The sequence below is a fragment of the Pollicipes pollicipes genome, unplaced genomic scaffold (genome assembly GCF_011947565.3).
Source record: "Pollicipes pollicipes isolate AB1234 unplaced genomic scaffold, Ppol_2.1 Scaffold_4740;HRSCAF=5597_pilon_pilon_pilon, whole genome shotgun sequence".
Taxonomy (NCBI): Eukaryota; Metazoa; Arthropoda; class Thecostraca; order Pollicipedomorpha; family Pollicipedidae; genus Pollicipes; species Pollicipes pollicipes.
In genome coordinates, this window is record NW_023596545.1 from 39,187,401 (window position 1) to 39,214,364 (window position 26,964).

The 26,964-nt window shown below is 61.0% G+C and overlaps 1 protein-coding gene across 1 annotated transcript in view; it reads left to right on the forward strand.

Annotated features, from left to right (window-relative positions):
• The window catches only part of LOC119098357 (inositol hexakisphosphate and diphosphoinositol-pentakisphosphate kinase 2), a gene marked incomplete in the record, with an annotated part of 85,522 nt that overhangs the window by 23,951 nt on the left and 34,607 nt on the right, over positions 1-26,964 (forward strand). Inside the window, 6 exon segments of the mRNA XM_037221277.1 lie at positions 2,060-2,101; positions 3,567-3,692; positions 6,669-6,809; positions 8,349-8,439; positions 11,736-11,893; positions 16,306-16,407. Of these exon segments, the coding sequence (XP_037077172.1) occupies positions 2,060-2,101; positions 3,567-3,692; positions 6,669-6,809; positions 8,349-8,439; positions 11,736-11,893; positions 16,306-16,407 (660 nt within the window).

Sequence of the window (26,964 nt, forward strand, 5' to 3'; positions counted from 1 at the left end):
TATGCGCCGCCATTGACGGCGAGAGAGTGAGTTAGAATCGCGATCGTTGTAAGTTATTTCACACTTTCGAGGAGTGAAAGCCGGCACCGGCTGGCACTAAACATGGCCGCATTTCACGCGGCGCCCAAACTTTTAAGAGCTCGGTGGTTAGGATGTGTGTACAATTGTTTGTTGCAAACTTCCGTCAGCTCGATGATAGAGACTGGGTGTGCAGTCTATTCGGGTCCTCTGTTGTTGATTGTCAAGATCTGGGGTAACATAACCTCAGCAGCTGGAGCACTCGCTGTTAAAATCCAACACATCATCGGTCTTGCCGGCGACGTTTCGTCCAGCGTAGCAGCACCCTATGGGGCTTCAGTATAGCGCCCTATGATTTTTAAAAGCGGTGGGTTGGTGTCATTTTCCGTGTTCAAGGGCAGAGTGGCCCTCTTCCCTCCTGGCCCTGGTCCGTGATGGTTGTATAAGCAACCTAGCAATGAGTTGCAAAGGCGGTTTATTCTGAAAGGCGGTCTTTTGACGGGTGCCTATGACATACGCGCGTCTCGCCAGGCTGTAACTTATACATGATGTCGGCTGATGGAGCCATTTCCCCCGAATCGCCCAGGTGCAGGTAGTGACTGAGTGGTCGAGCGATTCTTCGAAGTGCCCCAAGGAGACGGAGGCCTCGCGGCCTTGTTCCCCTCATGGCTTGTGCGTGCGTCAGTTCCGGTGTCGCGCCATCTCCGGCATTTGTGCCGCGAGCACCGCCGCCGGGAAGGTGGGCGCGTCGTGACACCCGTCACATTCCCGTCCGGCACGTCACCCTGATGCGGTCACATTCCCGTCCGGGGCGGCTGCGTCTGCCGCGCACCTGTCGAGCGGCGCGCCGACTTGGCCGCACGCCCAGGCCGACCGCGCCGGCACGTGACAGCGTGACGTCTGCCGGCCGAGCGGCCGCCCGCCGGCGGCACGTGTCACGCGGTGGGTCGCCCGGCGCCGAGCCTCGTTGGCCTGGCCGGTGCGGCGCCGGCCCGCGCCGCCCGCTCTGCATGACGCTGGTGCGCGCCTCTAACAGCCGCCCGGCGCCGGGCCCCGGCGGTCGTGCCTCTAACAGCCTTCCGGCGCTGGGCCCCGGTTCGTGCCTCTAACACCCGTTGGGCGCTGGGCCCCGGCAGTCGTGCCTCTAACAGCCGCCCGGCGCCGGGCCCCGGCGGTCGTGCCTCTAACAGCCTCCCGGCGCTGGGCCCCGGTTCGTGCCTCTAACACCCGTTCGGCGCTGGGCCCCGGCAGTCGTGCCTCTAACAGCCTCCCGGCGCCGGGCCCCGGCGGTCGTGCCTCTAACAGCCTCCCGGCGCCGGGCGCTGCTGGGGTTGCGGCGCGTGGCATGCGGCTTCTGTACCGCGCATGTGTGGCCTGCCTGGTCGCAGGCCTCCGCTGTAACCGCCAATCCGGACCCGTTGTAGAGGCTCTGGAGGAGCTCCTGTGCCGTGTGTGTGCTGCTGTGTTTCACTTCTGCCCCATCTTGCCGTGAGTTGCCAGAGTCTGGCCTTAGCTCAGCTGTGTCCACGGTGCTGCCCGACACCGATGACCTGTGGTTCCCCATTAATCTTTCAAGCAGCATATTTGTCGTGGTGTTTGCTTGGCTGGCCCGTCTTCAGGGCTCTCGACTATCGGCACGTGTTTGTTTGAGCCACTATGACAGAGGCTGGGTCGACGCTTTATTCTGCCGGATGTTTTCCGATCGATCATAGGTACATACCAAGTTCATATACGACGTCCCAGTGTCGATAGCAGGACTTAGTCTTTCTCTTCCTTGTCAACAAAGTCCGGATCACAGGCTGGACTGCCAGCGAGGCGTCGTTGGGGGCGTGCGCCGGTAATCCCGCTTCGAGTGGCAGTAGTTGTTTGCCGACCGCACCCCGCCCTGTGCACGCGTTGTGCGGCAGCTGCCTCCGTGTCGGCCGTTACTGATGGCGCGTCAGATGACGCGCCGGTGCGGTGACGTAGTGTCAGCGCCGGTGTCACGCCCTCTGGCCGTGATGCTGACCTCTGACCTCTGACTCCTGACTGGTGCCCGCAGGCGGACTCCATACCGGATGAGTTCGACGATGAAGGCAAGCAGGTGAGCGCGAGCGGGTCGGGGCAGCGGTACGCGTAGAGGGCGCCGCGGAGGCGCCGCAAACGGCCGCCCCAGAGGTGGCTTTGACGGCCTATTGATGTGGGCTTAGTGATGCGGACTTAGTGATGTGAAATGTCATATGGACTTAGTGATGTGGGCTTAGTCATGCGGGCTTAGTAATGTAGACTTAGTGATGTGGACTTCGTGATGTGGGCCTTACGGCCCCACCGTACATGTGATATGGATGTGGTCGCATTGACATGGTGTATTTGGCATTGAGTTCGCAGACTTTATGCTGCGATTCATGCGACGGCCTGCGACAGCTCGCCGCAGAACAGAACAGAAACTGTTCTCTCACCAGACAGCGCTCGAATGACGAAACTTGTCCGGCGTGAGCCCCAGTGTAACCTCGCACCGCATTCACAATACATACTGTCACCAGACAGCCCCTGAATGACGAAACTTGTCCGGCGTGAGCCCCAGTGTAACCTAGCACCGCATTCACAATACATACTGTCACCAGACAGCCCCTGAAGGACGAAACTTGTCCGGTGTGAGCCCCAATGTAACCTCGCACCGCATTCACAATACATAACTGTCACCAGACAGCCCTGAAGGACGAAACTTGTCCGGCGTGAGCCCCAATGTAACCTAGCACCCGCATTCACAACCGAAACGTGCTCTCGCCAAGCAACCCTTGAACACGAAACGCCGTCAGTGTGAGCTGTAATGTAACCTCGCACAGCACTCACAATCTTTGCTACCACCTGACGGTTCTTGAAACGAGCATCCTCCGGTGTAAGCCCTAGTGAGGCGTCACACGGGGTGGGGATAACGATATGGGCCGCAGATGGGTTATCTGCATCACTCATCGGCGGCTCTGAAGGCCTCTCCCTTCCGTCAAGACCAGCCTGGGCCGGACACGTTATCAAGGCCGTCTACGGGCCGTGGGGGGCGGCCTGTATCGTCGGCCGTGCGGCGCCGCTCATCCGCGCGACTCTCGCCTCGGAGAGGGGGACGCCGACGCCGACGTCACGGGTGGGCGGCGGCCGGCGCTGCCGAGGTCGGCGCCGGCGCTCGTCCTCGCCGGTCCTCCCGGGCGCCCCGGTGGGAGTGGTCCCGCTCGAGGCAGTGTGTCCTCCCGGACGCCTCGTCGGGAGTGGTCCCGTTCCGAGCAGTTTATCCTCGAGTGGTCCTGCTCCGGACAGCGTGCCCTCCCAGATGCCCCGGTGGGAGTGGTCCCGCTCCGGGCAGTGTGCCCTCCCGGGTGCCTCCGCGGGGGTGGTCCCGCCCAATGGACGCTTCCCTGGCTAGGGCCGCTCGCGCTGACACAAGTCATAGTCTGAGCTCTCCGCCCGCCGGAGGGTGGTGGTGAGGCCCGTTGTCGACTGCTGGTGGGACCTGGTGTGGGCTGGTACTGACCTGTACCGGCGCTAGTCATCGTCTGAATGGTCCTGTCCATCCGCAGGTGGTGGTCGGCATCTGCGCCATGGAAAAGAAGTCGGGTTCGCGGCCCATGAAGGAGATCCTGACCCGGCTCGAGGAGTTCGAGTACATCAAATGTCTCATCTTCCCGGAGCACGTCATCCTGAAGGTGGGTGCGCGGCTGGGTGGGGCTACTGAAGGTGGGCGCGTGGCTTGGCCGGGCTCCGGAAGGTGGGCGCGTGGCTCGGCGGGACTTCCGAAGGTGGGCGCGTGACTGGGCGGGGCTCCTGAATGTGGGCACGTGGCCGGGCGGGGCTTCTGAACGTGGCTCGTGGCTGGGCAGGGCTTCCGAAGGTGGGCGCGTGACTAGGCGGGGCTTCGGAAGGTGGACGCGTGACTGGGCGGGGCTCCTGAATGTGGGCACGTGGCCGGGCGGGGCTTCTGAACGTGGGCTCGTGGCTGGGCAGGGCTTCCGAAGGTGGGCGCGTGACTAGGCGGGGGCTTCGGAAGGTGGACGCGTGACTGGGCGGGGTTCCGGAAGGTGGGCGCATGACTGGGCCGGGCTCCCGAAGGTGGGCGCGTGACTGGGCGGGACTCCTGAATGTGGGCACGTGGCCGGGCGGGGCTTCTGAACGTGGGCTGGTGGCTGGGCGGGGGCTTCCGAAGGTGGGCGCGTGACTAGGCGGGGGCTTCTGGAAATGGGCGCGTGGCTAGGCGAGGCCGGGAACGCACGACGGCACTGCGGCGGCCGGACTGGCCGCACGACCGAGACAGCGGGCGGCGCCGCTCGGCGGGAACGGGCCCCACCTGCCAGCCTTGAGCGGCGGCCGTGGCGCCCTTGCACCGACCGCCGCTCTCAGCGCTGCCTGCTCGTCGGTCAGCGCTGCCTGCTTGCCTGCCACGGCCGCGGCCGGCCGGGCGCTGGGTGGCTGCTGCGCTCGCTGCGCGCCGCTCCCCGCCTCCAAACACGGCTGCCTCTGCGGCTGTGTTCGCGAGAAGGAAACATTGTATGTTTATATTATATATATATATATATATATATATATATATACTATATTAGTATATATATATATATATGCATAACACAGTGTGCATAGTGGAACATGTGTGCGTACATGCGCGATGCACGCAGCATACATGCATGCGTGCCTGCGTGCTGTTTTTACATGAATTGCCATGAACGTTACCTCATACATAACATGCACGATATCCATTCGTTAACACATCGATTAATTCATGCACGTACATCCTAGTTAAACATCATTATCAACTCTCAATACAAATGTACATACACACATTTGGTACGCACATGCGAATTGCGTGGTACGGAAATATGTGGTATACACATATGCTGATTCAAAAGGATTTGTCACGCCAGAAAGCCTCGAAAGCATTACAAACCGGTCAAACAACGGTCATTGCATATCGGGCGATTGGTCGCGGTGTGCTTCTGCTGTCAGTCAGCTGCCTGCATCAGTGCGTGTCCCTGAGATCTGTGTTGTCTAGTCAGTGCGTGTCCTGAGATCTGTGTTGTCTAGTCAGTGCGTGTCCCTGAGATCCGTGTCGTCTAGTCAGTGCTTGTCCCTGAGATCTGTGTCGTCTCGTCAGTGCGTGTCCCGGAGATCTGTGTCGTCTCGTCAGTGTGTGCCCCTGAGATGTGTGTCGTCTAGTCAGTGCGTGTCCCTGCGATCTGTGTCGTCTCGTCAGTGCGTGTCCCTGTGATCTTTGTCGTCTTACTCACGGCATGCTGAGTGTCGTGAGTGCAAACCCATTCTATGAGCATTCAGGCAGCCAGGGCCGTGACTTTTACGACGGCAGGGGCTACAAACATTTTGGACGAGGAGGGCGAATTTGGGGAGAGTGGCGACTTCATGCCCAATTCACAGGCCCTCGCAGTATGGGCAGACTACAGACACGCAAAGCGCATCCATTTAGAGGTAGAGTTTGTATTCATAGGTCGAGTATCTTAACGTATTAATGGGCTGTCAATGATGGCTTCCCTTGACGTGGAAGTGAACCATATCTCAGCTGCGTATGCCGTACATATCCGCTTGGATTCCTGATCACTATATAGCGGAACTGTATTAGTGTCGTGTGAAAAGACCGCGATTCTGACGGCGGCGGGTCATGCCCCAATATCCCTCCCCCTCCCACCAATGAGGCGTGTCATTGCAGGTAACCTCAGTGAAGGGGCACTTCGCCATATGACCACGCTGATTAGGGACACCAGGGCAACCCTTACTCTTGTGCAGCAATCCTTCTAGTGAATTGCGCAAATTCTAGCGAACACTGTTCGTGTTTGTACTCCACGTGTCTGTGAGCCGCTTGGCAATTGCAATAACTGCATCAGCAAGTTGCAGATTTCATCGTTCGCCGTTGTTCCGTCATGTCGAATAATGGATGGTGTTTCACCTCAGTCCCAAATCCAATCTACGCCCCATAACCATGTGTCAAACCAATGTCCGTGAGTCTCACAAACACCTTCGGATTGATTGGTTTGTGAGCGATAACCAACCAGTGCCGCGGTGCCGGAGCCATTGCCGACACTGGGTGCGCCTGCCGCCGCGTGTTTCTGCGCCGTCGCCGTGTGTTCCTGCGCCGCGTCAGGTCCGGTTCCATTCAGCGAGTGGCCTGACCACGTTGTGGCGAGTTTTTATTTTATTGCCAGAACCTGTTTGAGGTGCGTGTCCCGAGCGCGTCGAGGCGTAGAGCGGGGCAGCCCATGTCTCATGTGCCGCTACCGTCTCACGTCCCTGCTCGGCCCATGTCCCATGTGCTGCTACAGTCTCACGTCCCTGCTCGGCTCATGTCCCATGTGTCGCTATACTTTCACGACCCTGCTCTGCCCATGACTCACATGCCGGTACGGTCTCTTGACGTCCCTGCTCGGCCCATGCCGCATGTGCCGACACGGTCTCTTTACGTCCTTGCTCGGCCTATGCCTGATGTGCCGGCATGGGCCCTGGGCGTCCCTGCTCGGCCCATGTCTCATGTGCCGGCACGGTCTCCGGGCGTGGCCCCGCCCGGTCCATGTTTCTTGTGCCGGCACGGTGTCCGGGTGCGTATGCTCGGGCCGTGTCATGTCTTGGGCCATGGCCATCTCTTGCCGATGCTGTCTCTGGAGGCCCATGCGCTGCCGTTCCAGGAGCCGGTGGAGAACTGGCCGCTCTGCGACTGCCTCATCTCCTTCCACTCCAAGGGCTTCCCGCTGGAGAAGGCCATCCAGTACTCGCAGCTGCGGAAGCCGTTCATCATCAACAACCTCAACATGCAGTACGCGCTGCAGGTGAGCTGCGACGGCCGCCGCCACGCTGTGGCCGGTGACGGACACCAGCGACGGGCCGTCGTCGCGGAGTGGATGGGCCGTCCACACGTTGGCCGGTGTTTGTTTGTGCTGCTGCCGGACGAGCGGCGTGTCTCGTCAGTCCGGACAGTCCTGGCTGCGGTGTGTGCCTGGTTGACACTCAGGCGGTCACGACGGCTGGACCGCTGCGTACTGCCCGCTGCGTGGAGGGCCCGGGGTGTTCTCGGACGGGCGCTGCGGCGCGCGCCACCCGCTCGCGCTCGCGCGTGGCGCCCGGAGGCAATCCCGTTTCCAGCGTAAAGCCTGCGTGTTTGTGGCCGTGATACGTCCACGCACCTGGACCGATTGTCGGGCCGGTCAGCCGGCGGCCGGCGGCGCGCGGCTTCAGATCACCGGCAGACCTGTCAGCGCTGCGCGAGGCAGCACGGTCGGGGCGGCTCGCCCCGGCCGGCCCTCCCTGACCGGCCCGCCCCGACCGGCCCTCCCTGACCGGCCCGGCCCGGCGGCCTGCCCCTTGCCGCTGGCCGGTTTTTGCTGTTGCCCGACCGTGTATCACCGGGACAAAAATAAGCGGTGTCCATCGTTCCGCGAGGGCCGGTTGCCATGCGGTCCCTCCGCAAAAAGTGGTCATCTGCCGCGGCCGCGATATAGGGGCGCGGCGCCGGCTCCGAATGGCGTGCGTGCGATCGTTCGGCGCTGGCCGCCGCCGGCTGCGGTGCGCCGGCCGGCCGCGGGCTGGCGCGGCGCCAGGCCGGCCGATGGGCACGGCTAATGACGCCGTCACTCGGCCATCGGGGCGGGACCGCGGCAAGGCCGCCGTCGCCGCGGGCGCCGGGCCGTCGGCTGGTGGGCCCTCCGCCGGCACAGCGGCTGGCTGCAGCTCCCTAGGGATTCACACCGGCTGGTCCCAATCCCCTATAGCCCAAAGCTCGGTGACGTTTACAGAAGAGGATGTATATTTGCTTGGTTACGGTGCTGCGCCGCACGCTCGCACGAGGAATGCAGTGGTTTGTCGCGGGACTTCTCGGTATAACTTGGACGATACTCGTGACATGATATCATAAGAGTTGTTTTGAACGTCAACGACCTGCGGGCATTGGGCTGTGGAACGCTTGTCTTCAAAACGTTTGTTATCAGCGACGTCTGCTGCTTCGTCCGTGTCGCAGACCGTGGGGTTATGTGGTGCCGTCCGTCCGTCTGCACTGGGGCCTCTGTTATCAGCGACGTCTGCGGCTTCGTCCGTGTCGCAGACCGTGGGGTTATGTGGTACCGTTCGTCCGCACGCACTGGGGCCTCGTAACCCGAACGCGGGTGACTACGTGCCTGGATCGCAGCAGTCAGCTGCAGCGTGCCTGATCTCGCCCTCCGGAGTGTGTACCGGACGCGTTAGCGGACGCTCCACTGTGCGCGTCGGGAACAGCCGACCGCCGGCGGTGTTGGCCCGTCCGCACGGTCCGCTGAGTGTGCCACACAGGTTGTTGCCGTGACTGCTTGCTGGTGACGTGTCTCGTCGCCCCGCAGGACCGCCGCAAGGTGTACCGGCTGCTGGAGAGGGAGGGCATCGATCTGCCACGGTTCGCCATCCTCGACCGGGACGCGCCCGACTTCGTGGGTACGTGCCGCCGGCTCGGCGTCCTGCGGGAGGGGAGGCGGGCGCATCGTGGCTGGGCTTGGGTGGGGGTCTGCCGTGGCCGGCCGCCTGTGGCGTGCGGGGCGGCTCTCCGGCAGACGACACCGCTGGGCTGTGCCCGGAAGGACGTGGCGAGGTCCCGCGGCAGCTTGTGTCTCCGTCGGCTCCTGCCGCGCACTGACCTGGATACGGGGCTGGCAGCTGGCGCGCTGCTGCGCCCCCCCCCCCCCTCCCCCGCTGCGTCACCGCCAGCGTTGCCCAGACCGGCGACGGACGCGGCCCGAAGTCTGTCGGAGTTTGCCCGAGTCCGCCGGGGGCCGCCGGAGGTCGCCGGAGTCCGCGCCGGAGGCCACCGGAGTTCGCCGGAGTCCGCCGGAGGTCGCTTGGGTTCGCCGGAGGCTGTCGGAGTTCACCGGAGGTCACCGAAGGTCACCGGAGTTCGCCGGAGGTCGCTGGGGCTCGCTGGAGGCCGCCGGAGTTCGCCGGGGGATGCCGGAGTCCGTCGGAGTCCGCCGGAGTCCGCCTGAGTCCGCCGAAGGTCGCTGGGGTTCGCCGGAGGCCGTCGGAGCTCGCCGGAGTTCACCGGAGGCCGCCGGAAGCCGCCGGAGGCTACCGTAGGTCACCGAAGTTCGCCGGAGGTCGCTGGGGTTCGCTGGAGGCCGCCGGAGTTCACCGGAGTCTGCCGGAGTCCGCCGGAAGCCGCCGGAGGTCGCTGGGGCTCGCTGGAGGCCGCCGGAGTTCACCGGAGTCTGCCGGTGTCCGCCGGAGGCCGCCGGAGGTCGCTGGGGCTCGCTGGAGGCCGCCGGAGTTCGCCGGAGTCTGCCGGAGTCCGCCGGAAGCCGCCGGAGGTCGCTGGTGTTCGCCACCCAGGGAGAGCCGTCCTCAGAGCGCGCCGCCGCCCGCCCGCCGGGTAGGCTGTGCCGCAGTAACCGTGACCGCCTGGCCAGGGCGGGTATGCCGCATAGCAGAGGTGCCGAGCGCGGAGTGTACGAGATGGTGCACGCGGACCAGACGAAAAGTGGCTGCCTCATTACATCCCCACTGTCTGCGGGAGGGGCCATAAAACGTGGTAAAAAACAATCTCACTGGAATGTTCGAGCCCTTCCCTGTTTTTCTCCGCGATCACTGCCAAACCACCCCACTGTTACACGGGGTAATAAAAGGCAAGCTCCTATTCCTGGGAGTGTGCTTAGAGCAATCTGAAAGGGTTTCTCTTAGCGCATTTTTGGTGAGAAGTGAATAATTAATCGTGCTTGGAACGTACTCAAGAAAGCTTTTCGGCAAGTCCTGATTTACATCCTTTTCTGGGTAGTGCCACCGCCGTTATGACTCACCAGTGCTCCTCATCATCTGCTGGACCCCAAGAATGACAAGTGTAAACAGCTTGGATGTCGGAATAGAACAGAATTTGGGAGCATAGCAGGCTGGAGGCGGGTGACGACGATCATGTCGTGTGCTCGTCACCACTGCCACCACAACCCGACGCCAGAGACGCCCTTCACCAAAAGGGCTGCGGCAAGTGTTCTGTTAAGGGGACTTGTATGTCATGCGACTCTTCTTACGCGGCACAAGACAAGCAGTTCCTTGTCATTACGAATGCGTCCGACGGTAAAGATGCTTACCCCGCTCGCAGCTTTGGCCCCATAGGGTGCGCGTCAGCGGCCGTCGTCGAGTCTGGTCGGCGCTGTGCTCCGTCGTCTCGGTGCCAGCGCTGTCCGCGACGTAAATAACACCCATGAATCGTCTCTTGACCTTCGCAGCCCACTTGCACCGCATTACCGACACCGGCGCCGCGTATGGGACCGGCCTGCGGAGGCGGCGGCCGGACGGCGCGGTGACGTGGCGTCGGCCGCCCCACGCCGGCGCGACGGGCAGGGTCGCCGGCCGCCGGCCGCCGACCAGAGCGGCCGGCTGCCGGGCGCGCCGCTGCGGCCGCGCCGGCGTGAACGGCACGGGCCTGCGGTCGCGCCGGTCCGTATAGCGGTCACGCGAGCGGAGCGTTTCCGCGCGTTAAGGACCGCTGGCTGTGTTTCCTGTTTGGGGAGCGGATGGCTGTGGCGTGTGGCAGGCGCGGCGGCTGACCGGCTGCTGACGGCTCAGCGGGGACGGCCGGCCGTGCGTGGGGCCGCACCGCAGCACCCTCGCTACACGGTGGCGGGCGTCATGCGGGTCGGAGGGTGGTCAGGCGCACGTGACCGCCCCCTCCCTACCCCCGCCCCGCCTCGCCTCGCTTTGTCAGCGGAGAAAGTCCTCAGCCGGTTCGGATGCCACTGACGCGGGCAGGAGGCGGTGGCTGGCCTCGCGACCTCCGCTAACCCGCCAGCTGAGTGTCAGCCGCTCTTGGGCCAGCAGCCGCGCCATTCGCCGGCGACCGTCCACCGGCTGCGGCAGACGGACCGAGCCTGACGCCGGCGGTCAGTCAACAAACCCTGCGCTCAGGGCCGCGCCTCCTGTCATCGGTGACGGGCCCGTCCCTGACGCGAGGTGGCGGCCGACGTCCATCACCCCGCGAGCCTGTCGGTGATGCGCCCGGCCGGGTCACTGCCGCTCTTAGGGCCTCAACGCTCGCCCCCCCCCCCCCGTACACACACACCTTGCGTCCCAGGCGGCTAGCGAGGTGGTCGCGATCTCCGGGGGCTGCTGCGCGTCCTTTGCAGCGCCTGCTTGGCCAGGCGAGGCCGCGCCACCGGGGTGGCGGGTCGGGGCTGCGCCGGGGCAGCGGACGCAGCTCGGCGGTGGCGCTGCAGCGGCAGGGTGCCGATCGATCAGAACGGGCCGCCGTCGGCACGCGCCGCTGCCAAACGGGCCGCCGCCGACGCGTCCATTCATCCGGCGGCCGGCGCCGGGTGTCCGGGGCAGCTGCGGGCCAACGGCAGGAGCCGCATATTGGTCGGCGGTTCGGCACTAACGATGCGGTCAAGCTCAACGGAATGGGGCTGTTTTTCGGCTTCTAGAGGGCGTCCGATCGAAACTGCGGCTATTGGCGTAAGAGGCTTTATTGGTGCTGGGGCGGCTTTGTACGTGGGCGTGGGTGGCGACAAGTCGCTGCATTTGCGGCTTTGTATTAGACCACTTTGCGTATGACCCGGCCTTTACCCGGCCTGTGACCCAGCAGAGTTTACTCAGGCTCTGGTCTCTCTGTGATCCACCGGTAGCCCCATCCGTCCCGGTTTTGAGCGCTGGTCAACGGAGGATTATGCCGCTCCGATCACCCCCGGTCCCATCAATATCCTCGCGTCGGACGCCACAGCTGACGCGTCCGTCCGCCCCGCTCGCAGAGGAGCGGGACTTCATGGAGAGCGACGACGTGGTGGAGGTGGGCACCGTGACCTTCAACAAGCCGTTCGTGGAGAAGCCGGTGTCGGCCGAGGACCACAACATCTACATCTACTACCCGTCCTCGGCGGGCGGTGGCAGCCAGCGTCTCTTCAGGAAGGTGAGCCTCGAGCCGGCCCGCACGCTCTGCCGACCCGTGGTGTTTACCCGTGTTGTTCACCGGCTTGTTGGTTTGCCGGCACAATGAAGAAAATAGGCTGGAGTCGTTATTGTGCATTCTCGTTGAAGACATCCCACATCTGTTTGCCACGTGGCAGTGGCAGAACGTGACCACATCTTTGGGTCGTAACGTTATGGACTAAGCCACTGCGACAACGAAGTACTTATGGCGCGAACCTGCCGCCGGCTATGGCTCAGGCTACGGTCGAATACCGTGCAGCATTGTTACAGCGCAGGCAAAAACACGTGGCGGCACTGGAGACGCCAGGTGAATCAGTAGCACATGCGGCAACTTCTGCTGTATTGTTAACTAAAAGAATGCCTTGTTCCGGTTTCTGCAACCATTGCTCTTCGGACGCTTTTGCCCATTCGCCGTGCATGGGATTCTCAGAAGGCCTGCTTAGAACTTTAAAGTCAACCAACCTAGAGTCACGGGAAAAGGGCGTTGGGAAGCTGCCATCAAAGTGTGCCAGATAAGTTTGACCGAACAACTTTATATATATATATATATATATATATGTGTATATATATATATATATATACATATATATATATATATATATATATATATATATATGTGTGTGTGTGTGTGTGTGATGTGACCTGTGATGCGTTAAATCAGTTCATATGAGTCAAATTAGCACTTGTTAGCTCCCTATTGTTCTCTCATGACCGAAGTAAGCTACAACTGCGCGAAGAATGGCGTTGAAAAGCTCTTGAAAAGAAAAGCTCTTGCCCATCCGGTGGGCACTAGCGAACATCGACAGGTGTGACCTGTCATGGTCCCGTCAGTTCAAAAAGGTGAGGACAATTGTTGCATTGACTCGTCTGGCTATGTTAAGAACTTGACAGCTACGTTAATGGTGGACCTTTCAAAAGTGTATTACATGCGCTGCTGAGCTTAAATCGTCTCGCCTAACAAAGACAAAATTTAGTCACTCAGGCCGAAGTTTGACTTAGGCTGGCTCTGGATGACCTGACCTCTCGAAAGCAAGCGTTAGTCATGCCGTTGAGATGAATAGAAAGCAGTTTATGACGCCTAGAGTGTATAGCGATAGATGATTGTTGTCCTTTTAGGCAAAATGTCACCAATATTTCCTCGAGAAAGAAGCCGTGCTCAGTGCTTTTCAGGGCTTATTCCGGAAAAACCTTATTGTGGAGGGAGGGGGTCTGAAGCGTCCACTGTCGTAGAGTGATCGCTAATGCACTCAGGTCGGGCCGTTATTACGATTCATTCAAAGCCCACAGAATTCTTACGGATGAAGGCAGACGCGAGCATCCACACTGTGATCCGTCTTATGCTGATATTCCCACAGGTCGGTTAGAATCGGGTCTTCGGTGAGCAGTGCTCCGTGTGATAAAAGTCATGTTAGGTGAAGCGATGCTGTAATAAATAATAAACTGTTACACTATGGGATACATATGCCAAGAACATTTTGTCGCGTCGGGATGTGGTGATTTAAATTCTGGCTTTTAAAAGTGTGTCTAACTTCAGCGTCGGGCCTGCACATTTATCAATCCACCAGCTTCAGATGTCACGTAACTGTCATCAAAAAGCAGTCCGGAACTCGTTAATCTTCTTCGTCCACCGTTAATGCAGTTTTCTGACGAAAAAATGGCCCACTTGGCCCACTCTTTTTTATCGCATCACGTTTTGCATAGTTGTGGTCGGCGGCAGCGTTTCCGTGTTGGCGCCGCCCCTCAGACACCGTGCGCTCTGGCAGGCGGCGTCCGAGGCTGGGGCGTCGGCACGTCCTGTGATGTCATAGGTCGACGGTCGGAACGTCGGGTCTGAGTCACGCTGTCGGCCGGCGTGTGTGTTCCTCTTGTTGTCACCGGGGGGCATCAGCCCGGTCGGAGGCGACGGATGACTGAGGAGCGCGCGCCCTCCGTGGTCTCGGTCTGCCTGGCTGCCGTGTCAGCCGGGCACTGGCCATAAACAAAATACTCGCGTTGCATGGAGGTTGCTGGGTCTTTGGTAAAGCCGGCTCTCTTTTCCCAGAACTGTGAACAGCCTTCGTGCTGTGTTTCATCCTGTACAGGATTGTGGTCCATGAAGGTTTTTGTGACACGCTATGCTTATGCAAGCATGTCTGCCAGTCTTCTGTTTGTGAACGTGGAAGTTTGCTAATACTTTTCTGCGATATTGCTGTAGACAATTTTCCAGGGACGTGACACACAAATACGATCATTTTCTGACCCGAGCGACAAGCTGTGACGCTTAATCGCCACGCGGCCGAATCTGAGGTATCCCGGCTGAGCGGCCCGCTGCATGGCCTCCCTCGTGTAGGAGTTCGGCTGCGCTGCTCTGTGCCGCGTCCCATGGTGCACGCTGCGCGAGCCAGTGGGCGGCGGCGGCGGCAGCGGCCAGTGCGTCTGCCGATGCCCCTCCCCTCAATCCCGTCTCCGTCCCCCTCCGTGCTCCATCAGCGCTGGTGGGATCCGACTGTCGGGACTGGACGCCGCATGTTGTGGCTGAGTGGATGGCGTAGGCGCGCGCTTGTGCAGTCCCCACACACGGGAGCGGGGACGCGGCGCCGGGGCCGCCGGCGGGCGCACCTCCGCTCGTCTGACGCCGAGCCCGTTATACGTCCCCGGCGACCACTGTGGACAGGAGGACTGATTTATTGACAGACCTACTCCTGGATCAGGAGCGGCAAGGCGTAGCGTCAGTGAACACCTCCCAGGTGTGTTGTACGGTAATGGGCTTAAAAAGACGCGGTCATGTGTTCTGAATACAAACGCATTTGGAATGTAGACCGGTTTGGCTGTGTGTTGACTCGTCTTCTGGAAGCTCGACCAGCGCCCGGAGGGGCATTTAAAGCGCATCAGCCCGATATTTTCGTGACAGCTGTTCACTCGTGGCGATAGCCCGGTGCCGGTGAGTGAGTGTGCCTGGCTTTGGTGTCCGCTGTTCTGCTGCTCGGTTCAGCGTATGGGGTATCGCGGCCCTTGCCGCTGGGGCCGTGGCCGGCTGGAACGGCGGCCACTGGGGGAACGGCCGTGGCTGGGATGCGAGGGACAGGTCGTGCCGTGGGAGCGGCACAGACGGCCGTCCCGTGATGGCCCGTGATGGTCCCCGGCGTCAGCGCACTGGCGTCCATCCGCCGACCCGCCTCACTCCTCACCGCGCGGTCGATTTGTGCGTCAATTATGCAAAGCGATCCACGTGCTGACCTCCAGCGTCCCTGGAGCATCCCGGTGCCCTGGAGCTGACGGTGATGAGCGTGCGTTGCTGCGGACCTCCCGTCAGCGGAGCCGCGGCGGGCGCCGGGCTGCCGAGCCGGCAGTCGAGTCCGCCGAGGCGCGCGGCCGGACGGCGTCGGACGCGCGCCCAGCGCGAGCGCAGCTCCGGCCGCATGCGCTGAAATGTTCATGGCGTGAGTCTGGCGGCGGCCCATGCCAATGCCCGTGGCCGGGCGGCTGGCGCTGCGGGCTCGCCTTCCGTTGCTGCTCAGCGCCCTGTTTGTAAACCTCGCGTCATGGCCGCCGGCCGGGCAGCTGGCGTGCGTTGCTAGCTGGTGACGTCACTCCGTCCGCTGGTGACGTCATTCTGTCCATGCGGCGGGGGGGGGGGGGCGGGGTGACAGCAGCGGCCGCTGCGGAGCCCTCTGTTGACACTGCCGAGCTGCAGCTGACAGGGGAGGAGGGGGGGGGGGGGGGGAGTGGACTGCGCAGATTGGGCCGGACCTGGCTTACCCCGCCCTGGTGCCAGCCGGGCCGTCAAGGCCTCGGCCCGGCGACACGAAACCGGTGCGCGGCCCACGTGTCCCGGAACCGAGGCCGAGTCGGGTGTCGCGCCTGGCGAGGCCCCATCGACCGCCCACCTCCTCCTCGGGCTACCCTTCCGCCCGCCTGCCTCTGGCCCGGGCCGAGCGGCGCGTCGAATCCGCCCGGCGGCCACGAGTGGAACTTTCCACATATTCCGGGAAGAGGGGGGGGGGGGGGGGAGCCGCCCGTGTTGCTCGGCTTTGTCTGGATGTCCATGGATGTTGTGTGGGAGGCGCACCTGTGCCCTGGACGTTGTTGCCGTGCGCGGTGTTTACGGTGGCGTCGGCGTGTTTGTCCGCCTGCGCCCGCCGACGGGAGCAGCTGGACAGGGCTCGATCGGCGCCAGCTGACCGGCCCGTCCGCGCCAATTGCCGCAGTGCTGTTGGCGTCCAAAGCTGCATTGCCGCTCAGGACGCGCTAGTAATGGACATGCATGTGTGCCAATGGCTTCCTGTTCCAGACGACAGGCCAGACATATGTACGGATGTTCGCTCATTTGTGGAGTGTAGCCTGCCTCGCTGACGAGCCCCTCGGCCCTGACACGATCGGCCGCGGTGTCGCTGACGCGGTCGGCCGTTCCAGATCGGCAGCCGCTCCAGCGTGTACTCGCCCGAGTCGCGGCTGAGGCGCACCGGCAGCTACATCTACGAGAACTTCATGCCGACGGACGGCACGGACGTGAAGGTGAGTCGGGGTGGGACGCTCCGCTCTGGCCGGCGCGCCTTGCCGAGACAGTGCGCACGCCGCCGCTGATGCGGCACGGCACGGCACGGCACGGCACGGCACGGCACGGCACGGCGCACCGCACCGCACCGCACCGCACCACACCGCACCGCACCGCACCGCACCGCACCGCACCGCACCGCACCGCACCGCACCGCACCGCACCGCACTGCACTGCACCGCATTGCTCCGCACCGCGGCACATCGCACCGCACCACACCTCACCACACCACGCCACACCACACCACGCTACACCACACTCTGCGACACAGAGATCACGCCACAATGCAGCTGAGCTCAGCTGAGCTCAGCTCAGCACGGCACGGCAGGAAGCGTTGCATCGGACGTGTGCATATGTACTAAGGCATGGCGAGGACTGTCCGTGCCAGGAATCAGTGCAAGTTGAGGTGGGCCGTGAGGACGCTAGCAGGCTAGAAGGTGTCTAATTTGTAGTAGTTCTGGCTGTGTCACCTTGGACCCTCTGTAAGGACAGGGTGTGTATGGGATGAGGGGGTTGGGGAGGGCGAGGGGGAGGGTCGGTTGATCGGGCCCAGATGGGGAGTGAAAGGCCTGCAATTGTAAACAGCACCTCGAGTACGATGCTCGGAGTGATAACGAGTGACATATTTTTCGCGAAAATGCGTCTCATAAACAAGTCAGTTGTTAAACTGACATAAAGTCTCATAAACAAGTGGCTTCATACTGTGATGTGAGGCTATTTTTCTACGATTTAGGAGTCTTTGATGTAAATGAGCATCATTTCCTCAGTGTGTAACGCATGGCCCGTTTTGGGACGAACGTGGCAGCTGAGCAATTCATAGCCACGATTCACAACTAGTTTGTCGTGTGGAGCACGTCAGCATGTTAAGAGGCGGAGGTTATGAAGGCAACGTTAATGGAGTGTTTTACATTTGCATGGGGCTTTTAACGGAAATAATCGTTTTGAAGATCACTGAGAGCAGTCCACAGCCTTGCTCCTCTTAAGACTTTAAGCCCTCTAGTTTCTGAGATGCACTCCCGCGAAGACGCGCAGACTGTTTCAAGGCCAGTCAGGCATGCACGACGCCATACAAACGTCACCTAAATGCAGGCACCCTATCGGCCATGCGGCGTTTACGGCCGAGAAAATACGATCGCCGAGCCGTTTATATCTGGCGCTCGTGAGCACGATTTCCAGACACGGTTTTCATCACTTGGCTGGCAACCAACGTTGTGCAGTTTGTTCAGGGGCTTACCACGATTCGGTTGTTTGGTTGCTTGGAACAGAGAGAGCCCTTTCGGCCAGAAATGACCATTTTAGGGCTATGGTATGAAAGACAATGGTTAACGGCGGGGCAGACTTGCATGCGCCTTGGGGGGGGGGGGTCAACCACCGACCTCTAACCCGCGCATGTGCGCTGGGTACCCGGCCGGGGTCCCCCTTCCCACGGGGCTGCCTGCTCCCTTGTGGCTGACACAAGCAGCCTGCCCCGGATAAGTGGGGTGTCGCGGGGATGCAGGAGGAAGCGAGGTAGAGGATATGAAGGTCGGATGCTGTCTTCCATGAACCACTTTTTGTGCTACACGATATGAGAAGCTGGATGTGGGTGCTGGTTATAACGGAAATAAGACTTTTAATCGCATATCTTAAGAACAGCGCCACAACAGACTATGTGATTACAAGTGAACACCTTAGACTCAAGGCTAAATATGCGAGAGCATAACGGATAGGGGCAAACTCGAGCATATGGTGCTATTTGGCTCAACAAACGCCTCCAGCACCTCCACGGCCACCTCTCTGAACTACTACCAATGAGTGCTTTGGCGGCGATTTCTCACGGCTTGTGCGGCTGCACCTTATTGTCATGCAAACGTTCCGTGACGTAATCAAAGTGACGGATTGAAAAACACATCTGTTTGAAAGAGAAATTTTGTACTCAAGGTAAATGTCTTCACTTAAAGGTATGCCAATATTTATAAGTGAGTTTATTTCATCATATCGGATGCTTCCGTTTCTTCAAATGTTGAACATTGCCTTTAATGGATTGAGCCTATCAAACAAAAACATTTTTGGTATTGTCACTGTCTTCTTGTGTAGCAGTGTGGCTGAAAACAGGGCGCCAACGCTGTCATATTTCAGGCTTTCTTTTTGTTAATGTTCAAAGTATGCGTTTTTGAATCAGAACTGTCCGTTCGTTCTAGGCGCACTGCTCTTGTAGACCAGATCCATTGAATGCCTGCTCCACCGTTCGGCCTGGTTTGCTGCTCAGGCACCCGCCGAGCGCGTTGGCGTGCTCTCGGCAGCCGATGTGGGCCCGGCCGGCGCCGGCCCGTGACCCCGTACGGAGCCCGGGGACCCCCCCCAGGCTGGGCCGGGGCGCCCTCTGACCCGGAGACACACAGGTCGGATGAGCCGACGACGGCCATGCGTTACGCTCGGAACAGCTGTCACGGACTGCTTCCATTCATCGTGCAGGACTGGATTGAATAACTAAAATACGTTTAATTTTGTAACGGCAGGCTTGCATATTGCGTATGTGTTCTCGCGGCGCTAGGAAACGGGAAGCAACTGGTTCAGGTCTTAACGGAACTAGTCATGTATGTCACAGGTGCCTACCTAAATCAATGCACGGTCAGCTGGTATTCATGGTGTAGTTGGCAGTCAACAGCCTACCTCTGTCTTTGGAGCCTCGTATCGTCGTGCTCCGCGACAAGCCGAACAGTTGCTATCAGACAGCCGTAAGCGCCATATCGCAGCGCCTACCTGTTCTCTGCTGCCCGCCGCCCTACTGTTGGCCTGCTGTTGCCATCGGTGATCTGTTGTTGGCCTGCTGTTATCCCATCGGTGGTCTTACTGTTGGCCTGCTGTTGTCGCCGGTGGTCTGCTGTTCGGTCTGCTCCTGCCATCGGTGGTGTGCTGTTGGCCTGCTGCTGCCGACGGCGGTCTGCTGTTGCCGGGCGCGCGGCCCGGCGGGTAGCAGCGTCGGCGTGACGTAACATTGGCGCCGGCGCCGGCTGGTCTGATCTCTACATCGCCTCGCCGTGCCGCCGGTCCGCTGCTGGTTGGCCTCTGCCGGGGCTTGGCGTATGGCAGTCTTTGCTCGCGTCCGCCATGATGAGTCTGTGTGGGCTGTTTCCGGCCTATGGTTGCCGGCGTTGCAGAAAGACGCCAAAAAGACGCCTGCGCGCGCCTCCGCGATTCCGTGCAGGCAGTGCGCCCTGCCGTCCGGGGCTAGGGTGTCATCTGCGCCCAGGCTGGCGGACCCGCGCGGCGCCGGTCGGCTTGCGACGCGGCGCCGGCCAGCCCTCAGCTGAGCGGGGAGCACGCGGCCGGCCAGTGCCTGGCTCGCTCGCCACCGCGTGCGACACTCGTGCGGCGCGGCGCCGGCCAGCCCACAGCTGAGCCGCGGGCACGCGGCCGGCCAGTGCCCGTCTCGGTCGGCGCTCGCTCGCCCGCCGCCGCGTGCGACACTCGTGCGGCGCGGCGCCGGCCAGCCCCCAGCTGAGCCGGGGGCACGCGGCCGGCCAGTGCCTGGCTCGGTCGGCGCTCGCTCGCCACCGCGTGCGACACTCGTGCGGCGCGGCGCCGGTCAGCCCACAGCTGAGCCGCGGGCACGCGGCCGGCCAGTACCCGGCTCGGTCGGCGCTCGCTCGCCGCCGCGTGCGACACTCGTGCGGCGCGGCGCCGATTGGCGAGCTCCAGTGACCGCTCGACACACAGACCGCTCCGGTAATGGGCGGACGCATGACGCCACTGCACGGAGCCGTGCTGTCGGCCGGCCGGGGAATTGGCGGCGCCGGCGAAGGCCATCGGGGGCCGGCGGACCCTGGCACACCGTCGCGTGACTCCCGCAGCCCGGTCTGCACCTCACGGCACGCGGCGGGACGCGGAAGGACCGCTCGTCTCCGGCCAGGCGGGGCCGCCCGCCCACCTGCTCACTCCAGCGGGCGGCGTCTGGAGATCAGATGGCTGGCTCGTCCGGGCCCGGGGTGGGGCCACCAAGAGGGCTGGGCGAGGGGTGGGGGGGCGACTGAGGGTCGCTCAGTGCTAGTCCGCGCCTCTGTGATCACTGCCAGATGCGCAGTTCGGGTGCAATGCCCCCTCCCCCAGCCTCGGCATGGCAAGTGGGTAATGCACGGGACGGCCTGCATTACATGGGTCCCGCATGCTGTGCAGAGGTGTGCGGTGATTGGTCTTCACACCCTCTGACAGTCGTGACAGCTTAGGAGTGATTTATTAGCAAACAGCTCATCACGAGTGATTTACGAGTATAATCACGTGCTGATGTCCAGTTACGATTCGCTGACTGTGAAGCAGCGGTTTGTGGCCTCAAGATGGTCTCGCCCCCGCCGTCAGCGACGTCGACGGTCTCTTGTACACATGTCATACATTGCACCGCACATGCTCCCGCACGAGCTCCCGGAGCGCTGGTGCTGCCCTTGTCGGTATGAGCGGCTGCAGCCGACCTGCTCCGGCCGTGGCCTGGGTTCGCCCTTCCGGGAGCGACGGCGGGCTCGGGCGTGGTGTAGGTCGAAAGGTCGGGTCCCGTGGGCGCGAACGGCTGACCGACACCGGCCGTCGGCCACGGAACGGGACGCCATTTGGAAACTCCGGCGTCGGGACGCCGTTGGTCGCACGTGACGGCGGAGGACAGGGCGGAGGCGGTGCGGGGTGCGGGCGCCGGCGCCGGCGGCTGCTCGTCGGCTGTTGATCTCTCGGTCGGCTGCACCGGCCGGCTAGCGCCAGCTGGCCTCACTTGTTGAACAAACCAGTTCCCGGGAGTGCGACGGTGTCTGTACTTTGTCTCTGCGGTGTGGCGTGTGTCGGCTCTACGTCCCTGTGGCGTTGCGCGAGCCTGCCTGTGCAGCGTTTCTGTGGTGGTCTGAGTGTGCCGATGCTATGTCTGGTGCTGTGAGTGTGCCGAGTGTGGGAGCGTGCTGTGTGCTGCGCCTCTGTGTGGAGTGTGAATGGCAGTGGTGCGCCTCGTTGCCGGCTATGCGTGACGACAGGATGGCCCGTGACGTGCGGGGTGCCAGCAGGCCGTGGTCCTGGGTGGTGAAACCGGCCAAATTCGCTCACGGCAGGGGGTTTGCGCCTGTCGCAGTCCTCCGCTCGAGGCTGGTAGCAGGGGTGTGCGCCTGTGACACTCCTCAGTTCGGGGCTGGTAGCAGGGGTGTGCGCCTGTGACACTCCTCAGTTCGGGGCTGGTAGCAGGGGTGTGCGCCTGTCGCAGTCCTCCGCTCGAGGCTGGTAGCAAGGGTGTGCTCCTGTGACACTCCTCAGTTCGGGGCTGGTAGCAGCGGTGTGCTCCTGTGACACTCCTCAGTTCGGGGCTGGTAGCAGGGGTGTGCGCCTGTCGCAGTCCTCTGCTCGAGCCTGGTAGCAGGTGTGTGCCCCTGTCGAGCTGGTGTTGGCTGCCCGGGCCCGCTCAGCGTTGTGAGCGCAATGTTTTTCTCTCGCGGTTTTTCCAATTTTTGGAATGTGGCTTGTGCGGACTGGGATTTAACAGACGAGCTGTGCACACTTAGGGTGCTGGGCGAGGAATGCGTCAAACGCATGTGATGAATATTTAGTGTTAACCGACGGTCATAACCCAGGGTTATGCAACGAAGGTAAAAGTGTCCAGTGCCTGAGGCCATCGTCCGGCCATGTTTGTCATCAGCTGACCCCCAACGGAGGGAGAGCAGGGTTTATGAGCTCCCTCGGGCCGGGGATCCTGCTGTGACATCCGGCGCTGCCAGAGGTCGGGACGAGCTGCGCGTCGCCTCCTGCCAGGCTTGTCTGAATGGGCGCCGGTAGGCAAACGTCTCACAAATCCGAGCCGTAAAATGAACAGGGTTAAACAAGCAAACGGTTGCTGGGCTGCTCGCCAGTGCCGTGGTGATGGCCAACACCGGAGAGAGAGAGAGAGAGAGAGAGGAGAGAGAGAGAGAAAGAGAGAGAGAGAGAGAGAGAGAGATAGAGAGAGAGAGAAGAGAGAGAGAGAGAGGGAGAGGGGAGAGGGAGAGGGAGAGGAGAGGGAGAGGGAGAGGGAGAGGGAGAGGGAGAGGAGAGGGAGAGGGGAAGGGAGAGGGAGAGGGAGAAGGGAGAGGAGAGGGAGAGGGAGAGGGAGAGGAGAGGGAAGGAGAAGGAGAGGGAGAGGGAGAGGGAGAGGGAGAGGGAGAGAGAGGGAGAGGGAGAGGAGAGGGAGATCGGAGAGTGAGAAGGAGGGATAGGGGAGAGAGAGATGAGAGATGAGAGAGAGAGAGCGAGAGAGATGGAGAGAGAGAGAGAGAGAGAGAGAGATTGAGAAGGAGAGAGAGAGAGAGAGAGGGGGGGGGGGTTGAACGGGAATGTGCCGCTCAGAAGCCGGCTTATGTCAAACGTTGGCCGATGGCCGCGTTTCCAGGCGAGCCGAGCAGGCCGCCTTGGCTTGGCCGCCAGCTCGCCGGTTGCCATAACAGCGCGTCGACGGAGGCCGCGGCCGGAGCACCTGTGTGCCGACAGAGCCGCTGCTGGAGTCTCTCAGGCGGGGTGCCGCGGCCTGGACACGACTCACCGGTGTTCGATGGGGTGACGGAACCGCGGCGCTCGCTGGACCCTGTCGCAGCCGACGCTCGAGGGCGGACCGGCCGGATCTCGGCAGGTCGCGAGGGGCCCGCGTGCGCCTGTGGCTGGCGGTGCGCGGATTGTACCCGCACGTGCTGCCGGACGTTCGGCGGGGAGGGGGGGGGGGCGCTCCAGGACCGTGGGGCAAGGCCGGATTGAGGACATGTGGAACTGCGTCCGCCGGGTATAGGACCGCGCGCATTTCTGACTTTGAGAAGTCATTTCTCGATGCATTTACGGGGGTTGTGCCTTAGCGCTCGTATTTTTATTTGTGGGTGTCGGTTGTGGGAGAGCACAGTGATGCGGGCCTCAAGGCCAGCGATTTCGTCGGTCTGAGCGTTTGCCATAGACCTGTTTGCTCAGGGCAATGATGCCAGATGCAGCCTGTTATGGAGCGGCCAAGTGGCGTCATTTCATCCGGTATCGTGTCGTTGGGTAGCATGACATCGCGATCAAAGAGACAGGTAACTGATCATGTGTCCAGCATGCATAATGGGCCGGCTCACACTAACCTTTTGATACTGACGACTCCGACTGTGCGATAAGTGACTGATCTTTGAGTGAGCTCGCGTCCGTTTGACCCTGTACCTAGTTTTGCAGTCGAGATGCCGACAAAACCTGTCTGCCACGACCATAACTCTGGTGTGGTCATGCTTTCCAATGTTAATTCTGTCTCTGTGCTATATGAGTGGCTTGCCATTCCACGAGAAACGAATACTATTCCGTTGCGGACTCAGAAACACCTCCCACCCCCGCTCCTTATATTTCCGGTATCACATTTCCACCACTGACTTCCTTTCTGTCTCCGAAGACCTCGCCATATTGTACAGCGATGGCACACGGCGTGTGCCATCTAATGCTGTCATATTGACAGGAGTAGCTAATGACATTTGCTGGCGTTCAAGGTCTGCGGCCAGCGATTTGATCCGTTCCTTCCCAAGAGCTGTCCCAGGCGCGTCCGCTGGGGCTGGCGCGCTGTTGCGGGTAATTAGGACTGACAATGAGACGATGCGGACATGTGGAATGCTCGGTGGTCCGCTGCTGTTCAGTTCCTGAACCACCGCTGTGACGATTCCGGTCGTCGCAGCCTGATCGGTGGAGCTCCACGCACCGCGCGATGCTGCCACGTTATTCTGTCCGTGTGTTGGCGCTGCGTGAAGCTTGTGGGTCCGGCTGTTGCCGCCGGTCCGAGGCTGAGTGCAGCACCGGGTGACCCGATCTCCCAGCACCGCTGACCCGGAATGCGGGCTGAGCGTGCCCTGCGAGCTGATGGACGGGCGGTGCACTCGGAGCGCTGGGGCCTGTCCCAGAGCGTGCGGCCTCTGTCGTGAGACATTGTCTTTGTCATTGGGGCTTTACGACGCACTCACGTGCTGAGGTTATATGGCGTCGCCTGCCTCTCACCCTGGCAGGAAGCGCGGGCACCGCGCGGGATCTGTCGCGTGGTGTCCGCCCCTCGTGCGCCGCGCGGTTGGCAGCTGCCGATACCAGCGACACCCAGCGGCGAGCGACACCCGTCCGCCGGCGGTGACAGCAGATGGGTGTAATGGGGCGCCGCCGAGTGCCCGTCTGCCGGCGGTGACAGCAAATGGGTGTAATGGGACGCCGCCGAGTGCCCGTCTGCCGGCGGTGACAGCAGATGGGTGTAATGGGACGCTGCCGAGTGACCGTCTGCTGGTGGTGACAGCAGATGGGTGTAATGGGCCGCTGCCGAGTGACCGTCTGCTGGTGGTGACAGCAGATGGGTGTAATGGGACGCCGGGTACGCCGGTGAGCGTTCATGGCCAGCGCGTCCCAGGGCCGGTGCGCGCCACGCCCGGCTGGACCCAGCCCCGTCTGGAGGTGTAGCGGCTGTCTCCGCTGGCCTCCGGCTGTCCGGAACGCCGCGCTGGCGGGATGCCGCCGCTGAAAGCCGGCGACTTCTAGGAATCGGATGGTGCTGTGTGGCGGTGCGGCCGCACTGTCCCACAGATAAGGACAGGTCGGGACTGCGGGGAATCCCCGCGCGCCAGGGAGGCGGCGACAGAGTGTGGCCTTGCGACACGCACGTTCCGGCGGTGACGCATACTAAGGGAGCCGAGAGCACCGGATGGAACTGGGCCGCGCTCGGGCGACGGCTAGGCTAGGCTAGGCTAGGCTAGGCTAGGCTAGGCTAGGCTAGGCTAGGCTAGGCTAGGCTAGGCTAGGCTAGGCTAGGCTAGGCTAGGCTAGGCTAGGCTAGGCCAGGCCAGGCCAGGCCAGGCCAGGCCAGGCCAGGCCAGGCCCGGCTCGGTCAGGCACGCCGCCACGCTCTAAAAGCCAGTACTGGACAGACGTGGGAATGCGGCAGTCGCTGTGTTTGTGAGAAGCCAACTGCGTTTATATTGGATTGGTCCCACGTTTTTTGGTACGAGGCTGGAGTCCAGTCAGTGGGTAGAAGGACCCCTCTCTGGGACTCTGTAAAAGGGTAAAAGTCGTCTCTTCTCTTCGTTATCCTGTTTTCTGGAACCCTTTCGCAATGATTTAGAAGCCGGTCGATTTATTCAAGTAGTTTCGTCTCGCATGTTAGCCGTTTTTGTCGTTGATGCGACCCATAATGGCGTGTGGGGCTATGCCTGATCAGTGGCATTGTTTTTTTTTATAACGCTCACTACATTTGGTGTGAAACGCCATCCAGGTCATGCGACTACAAGTACGAGCCAGTTGTTCTAAGCAATGCATTACAATAGGTTACATAACTGTAAAACTGACAAGAAAGTCCGAATGAAATATTATGAGAATGATATGTGTGATAACACCATTTATGAAAGACATATAATCAAAATTAAATTTCGTGAACATAAGAGAATAACGGTATATTTCATGTGCAGGGAGCGACACCGTCAAAGCTGTAGCTGTTGGCTTGGGAAAGCGTGTTATTTATTAGGGTAACCTCGTCATGTCATTATCATTTCATGTTTGGACCAAATCTTTGAAGGAAATGGATTGTGAGTGTGTTATCACCGACCACCACAAGCTTTCCTTTGGGTCAACTTCACCAGCTTGACGCGAAGGGTTGGAGCTGGCCTGGCGGTGGGTTTCAGTGAGATTGAAGGTAGGTAAGGAGTTGCGATGTTTCCCAGTTAATGGGCAGGACAATGGACCTTTGTATTGGAAAGAACTGGAGCCTGCATGATGTGACCTGTGACATCGATTGAGTGGCCCGTGCTTAAGACGTGGTCCAGGACTCCACATCCGCGTGATCAGTTCAGATGAGTCCTGGAGGACGGAAGCCGGGAGGCGCTGCCCTTGGCCTCCACCGCTCAATTGTCGGAGAGCACGGTGAGTGCCAGCCGTCTGATTATACATGACAGCGTGCGGCTGCCTTGTCCATCGCCTCAGCCGACTCGTCGCCACTGAGCCGGCCAACGCAGCGTCCGCGGCGCACTCTCGGCATGCGGTCTTAACTGACACGCTTGGGTAAAATGGGATAGGCAATTTGCTATTTGCCGCCGGCCAGTGAGGGTCTGGCTTCTATACTGCAAAGGACATCACTAAACACGTTTGGCTAAAGGGGGGGGGGGGGGTAGGCAATTTACTATTTGCCACCGGCCAGAGAGGGTCTGGCTTCTATACTGCACAGGACAGCACAAAGCACGTTTGGCTAAAAGGGGGTAGGCAATTTGCTATTCGCGACTGACCTTTGAGGGCCTGGCTCCTGCGCTGCATAGGACGGCGCGAAGCGTAATTTTGTAGTGCAGCAGTGCGGTGTTTCATTTACGTTGTTTTGTTATTTCTCGGCTAGCGTACGACTTTGTCCGAGGGGAAATGGGGAAAGTTGTGTGGGTGAGCTGACGCCATCCGGCGCTCATGTGGGGGATTGACATCGCCGGGCTTATCTTGATATATATATATATATATATATATATATATATATATATATATATATTACAGTTAGTTTTGTGCGAGTCTCAGGCTCTGACGGAATTAAA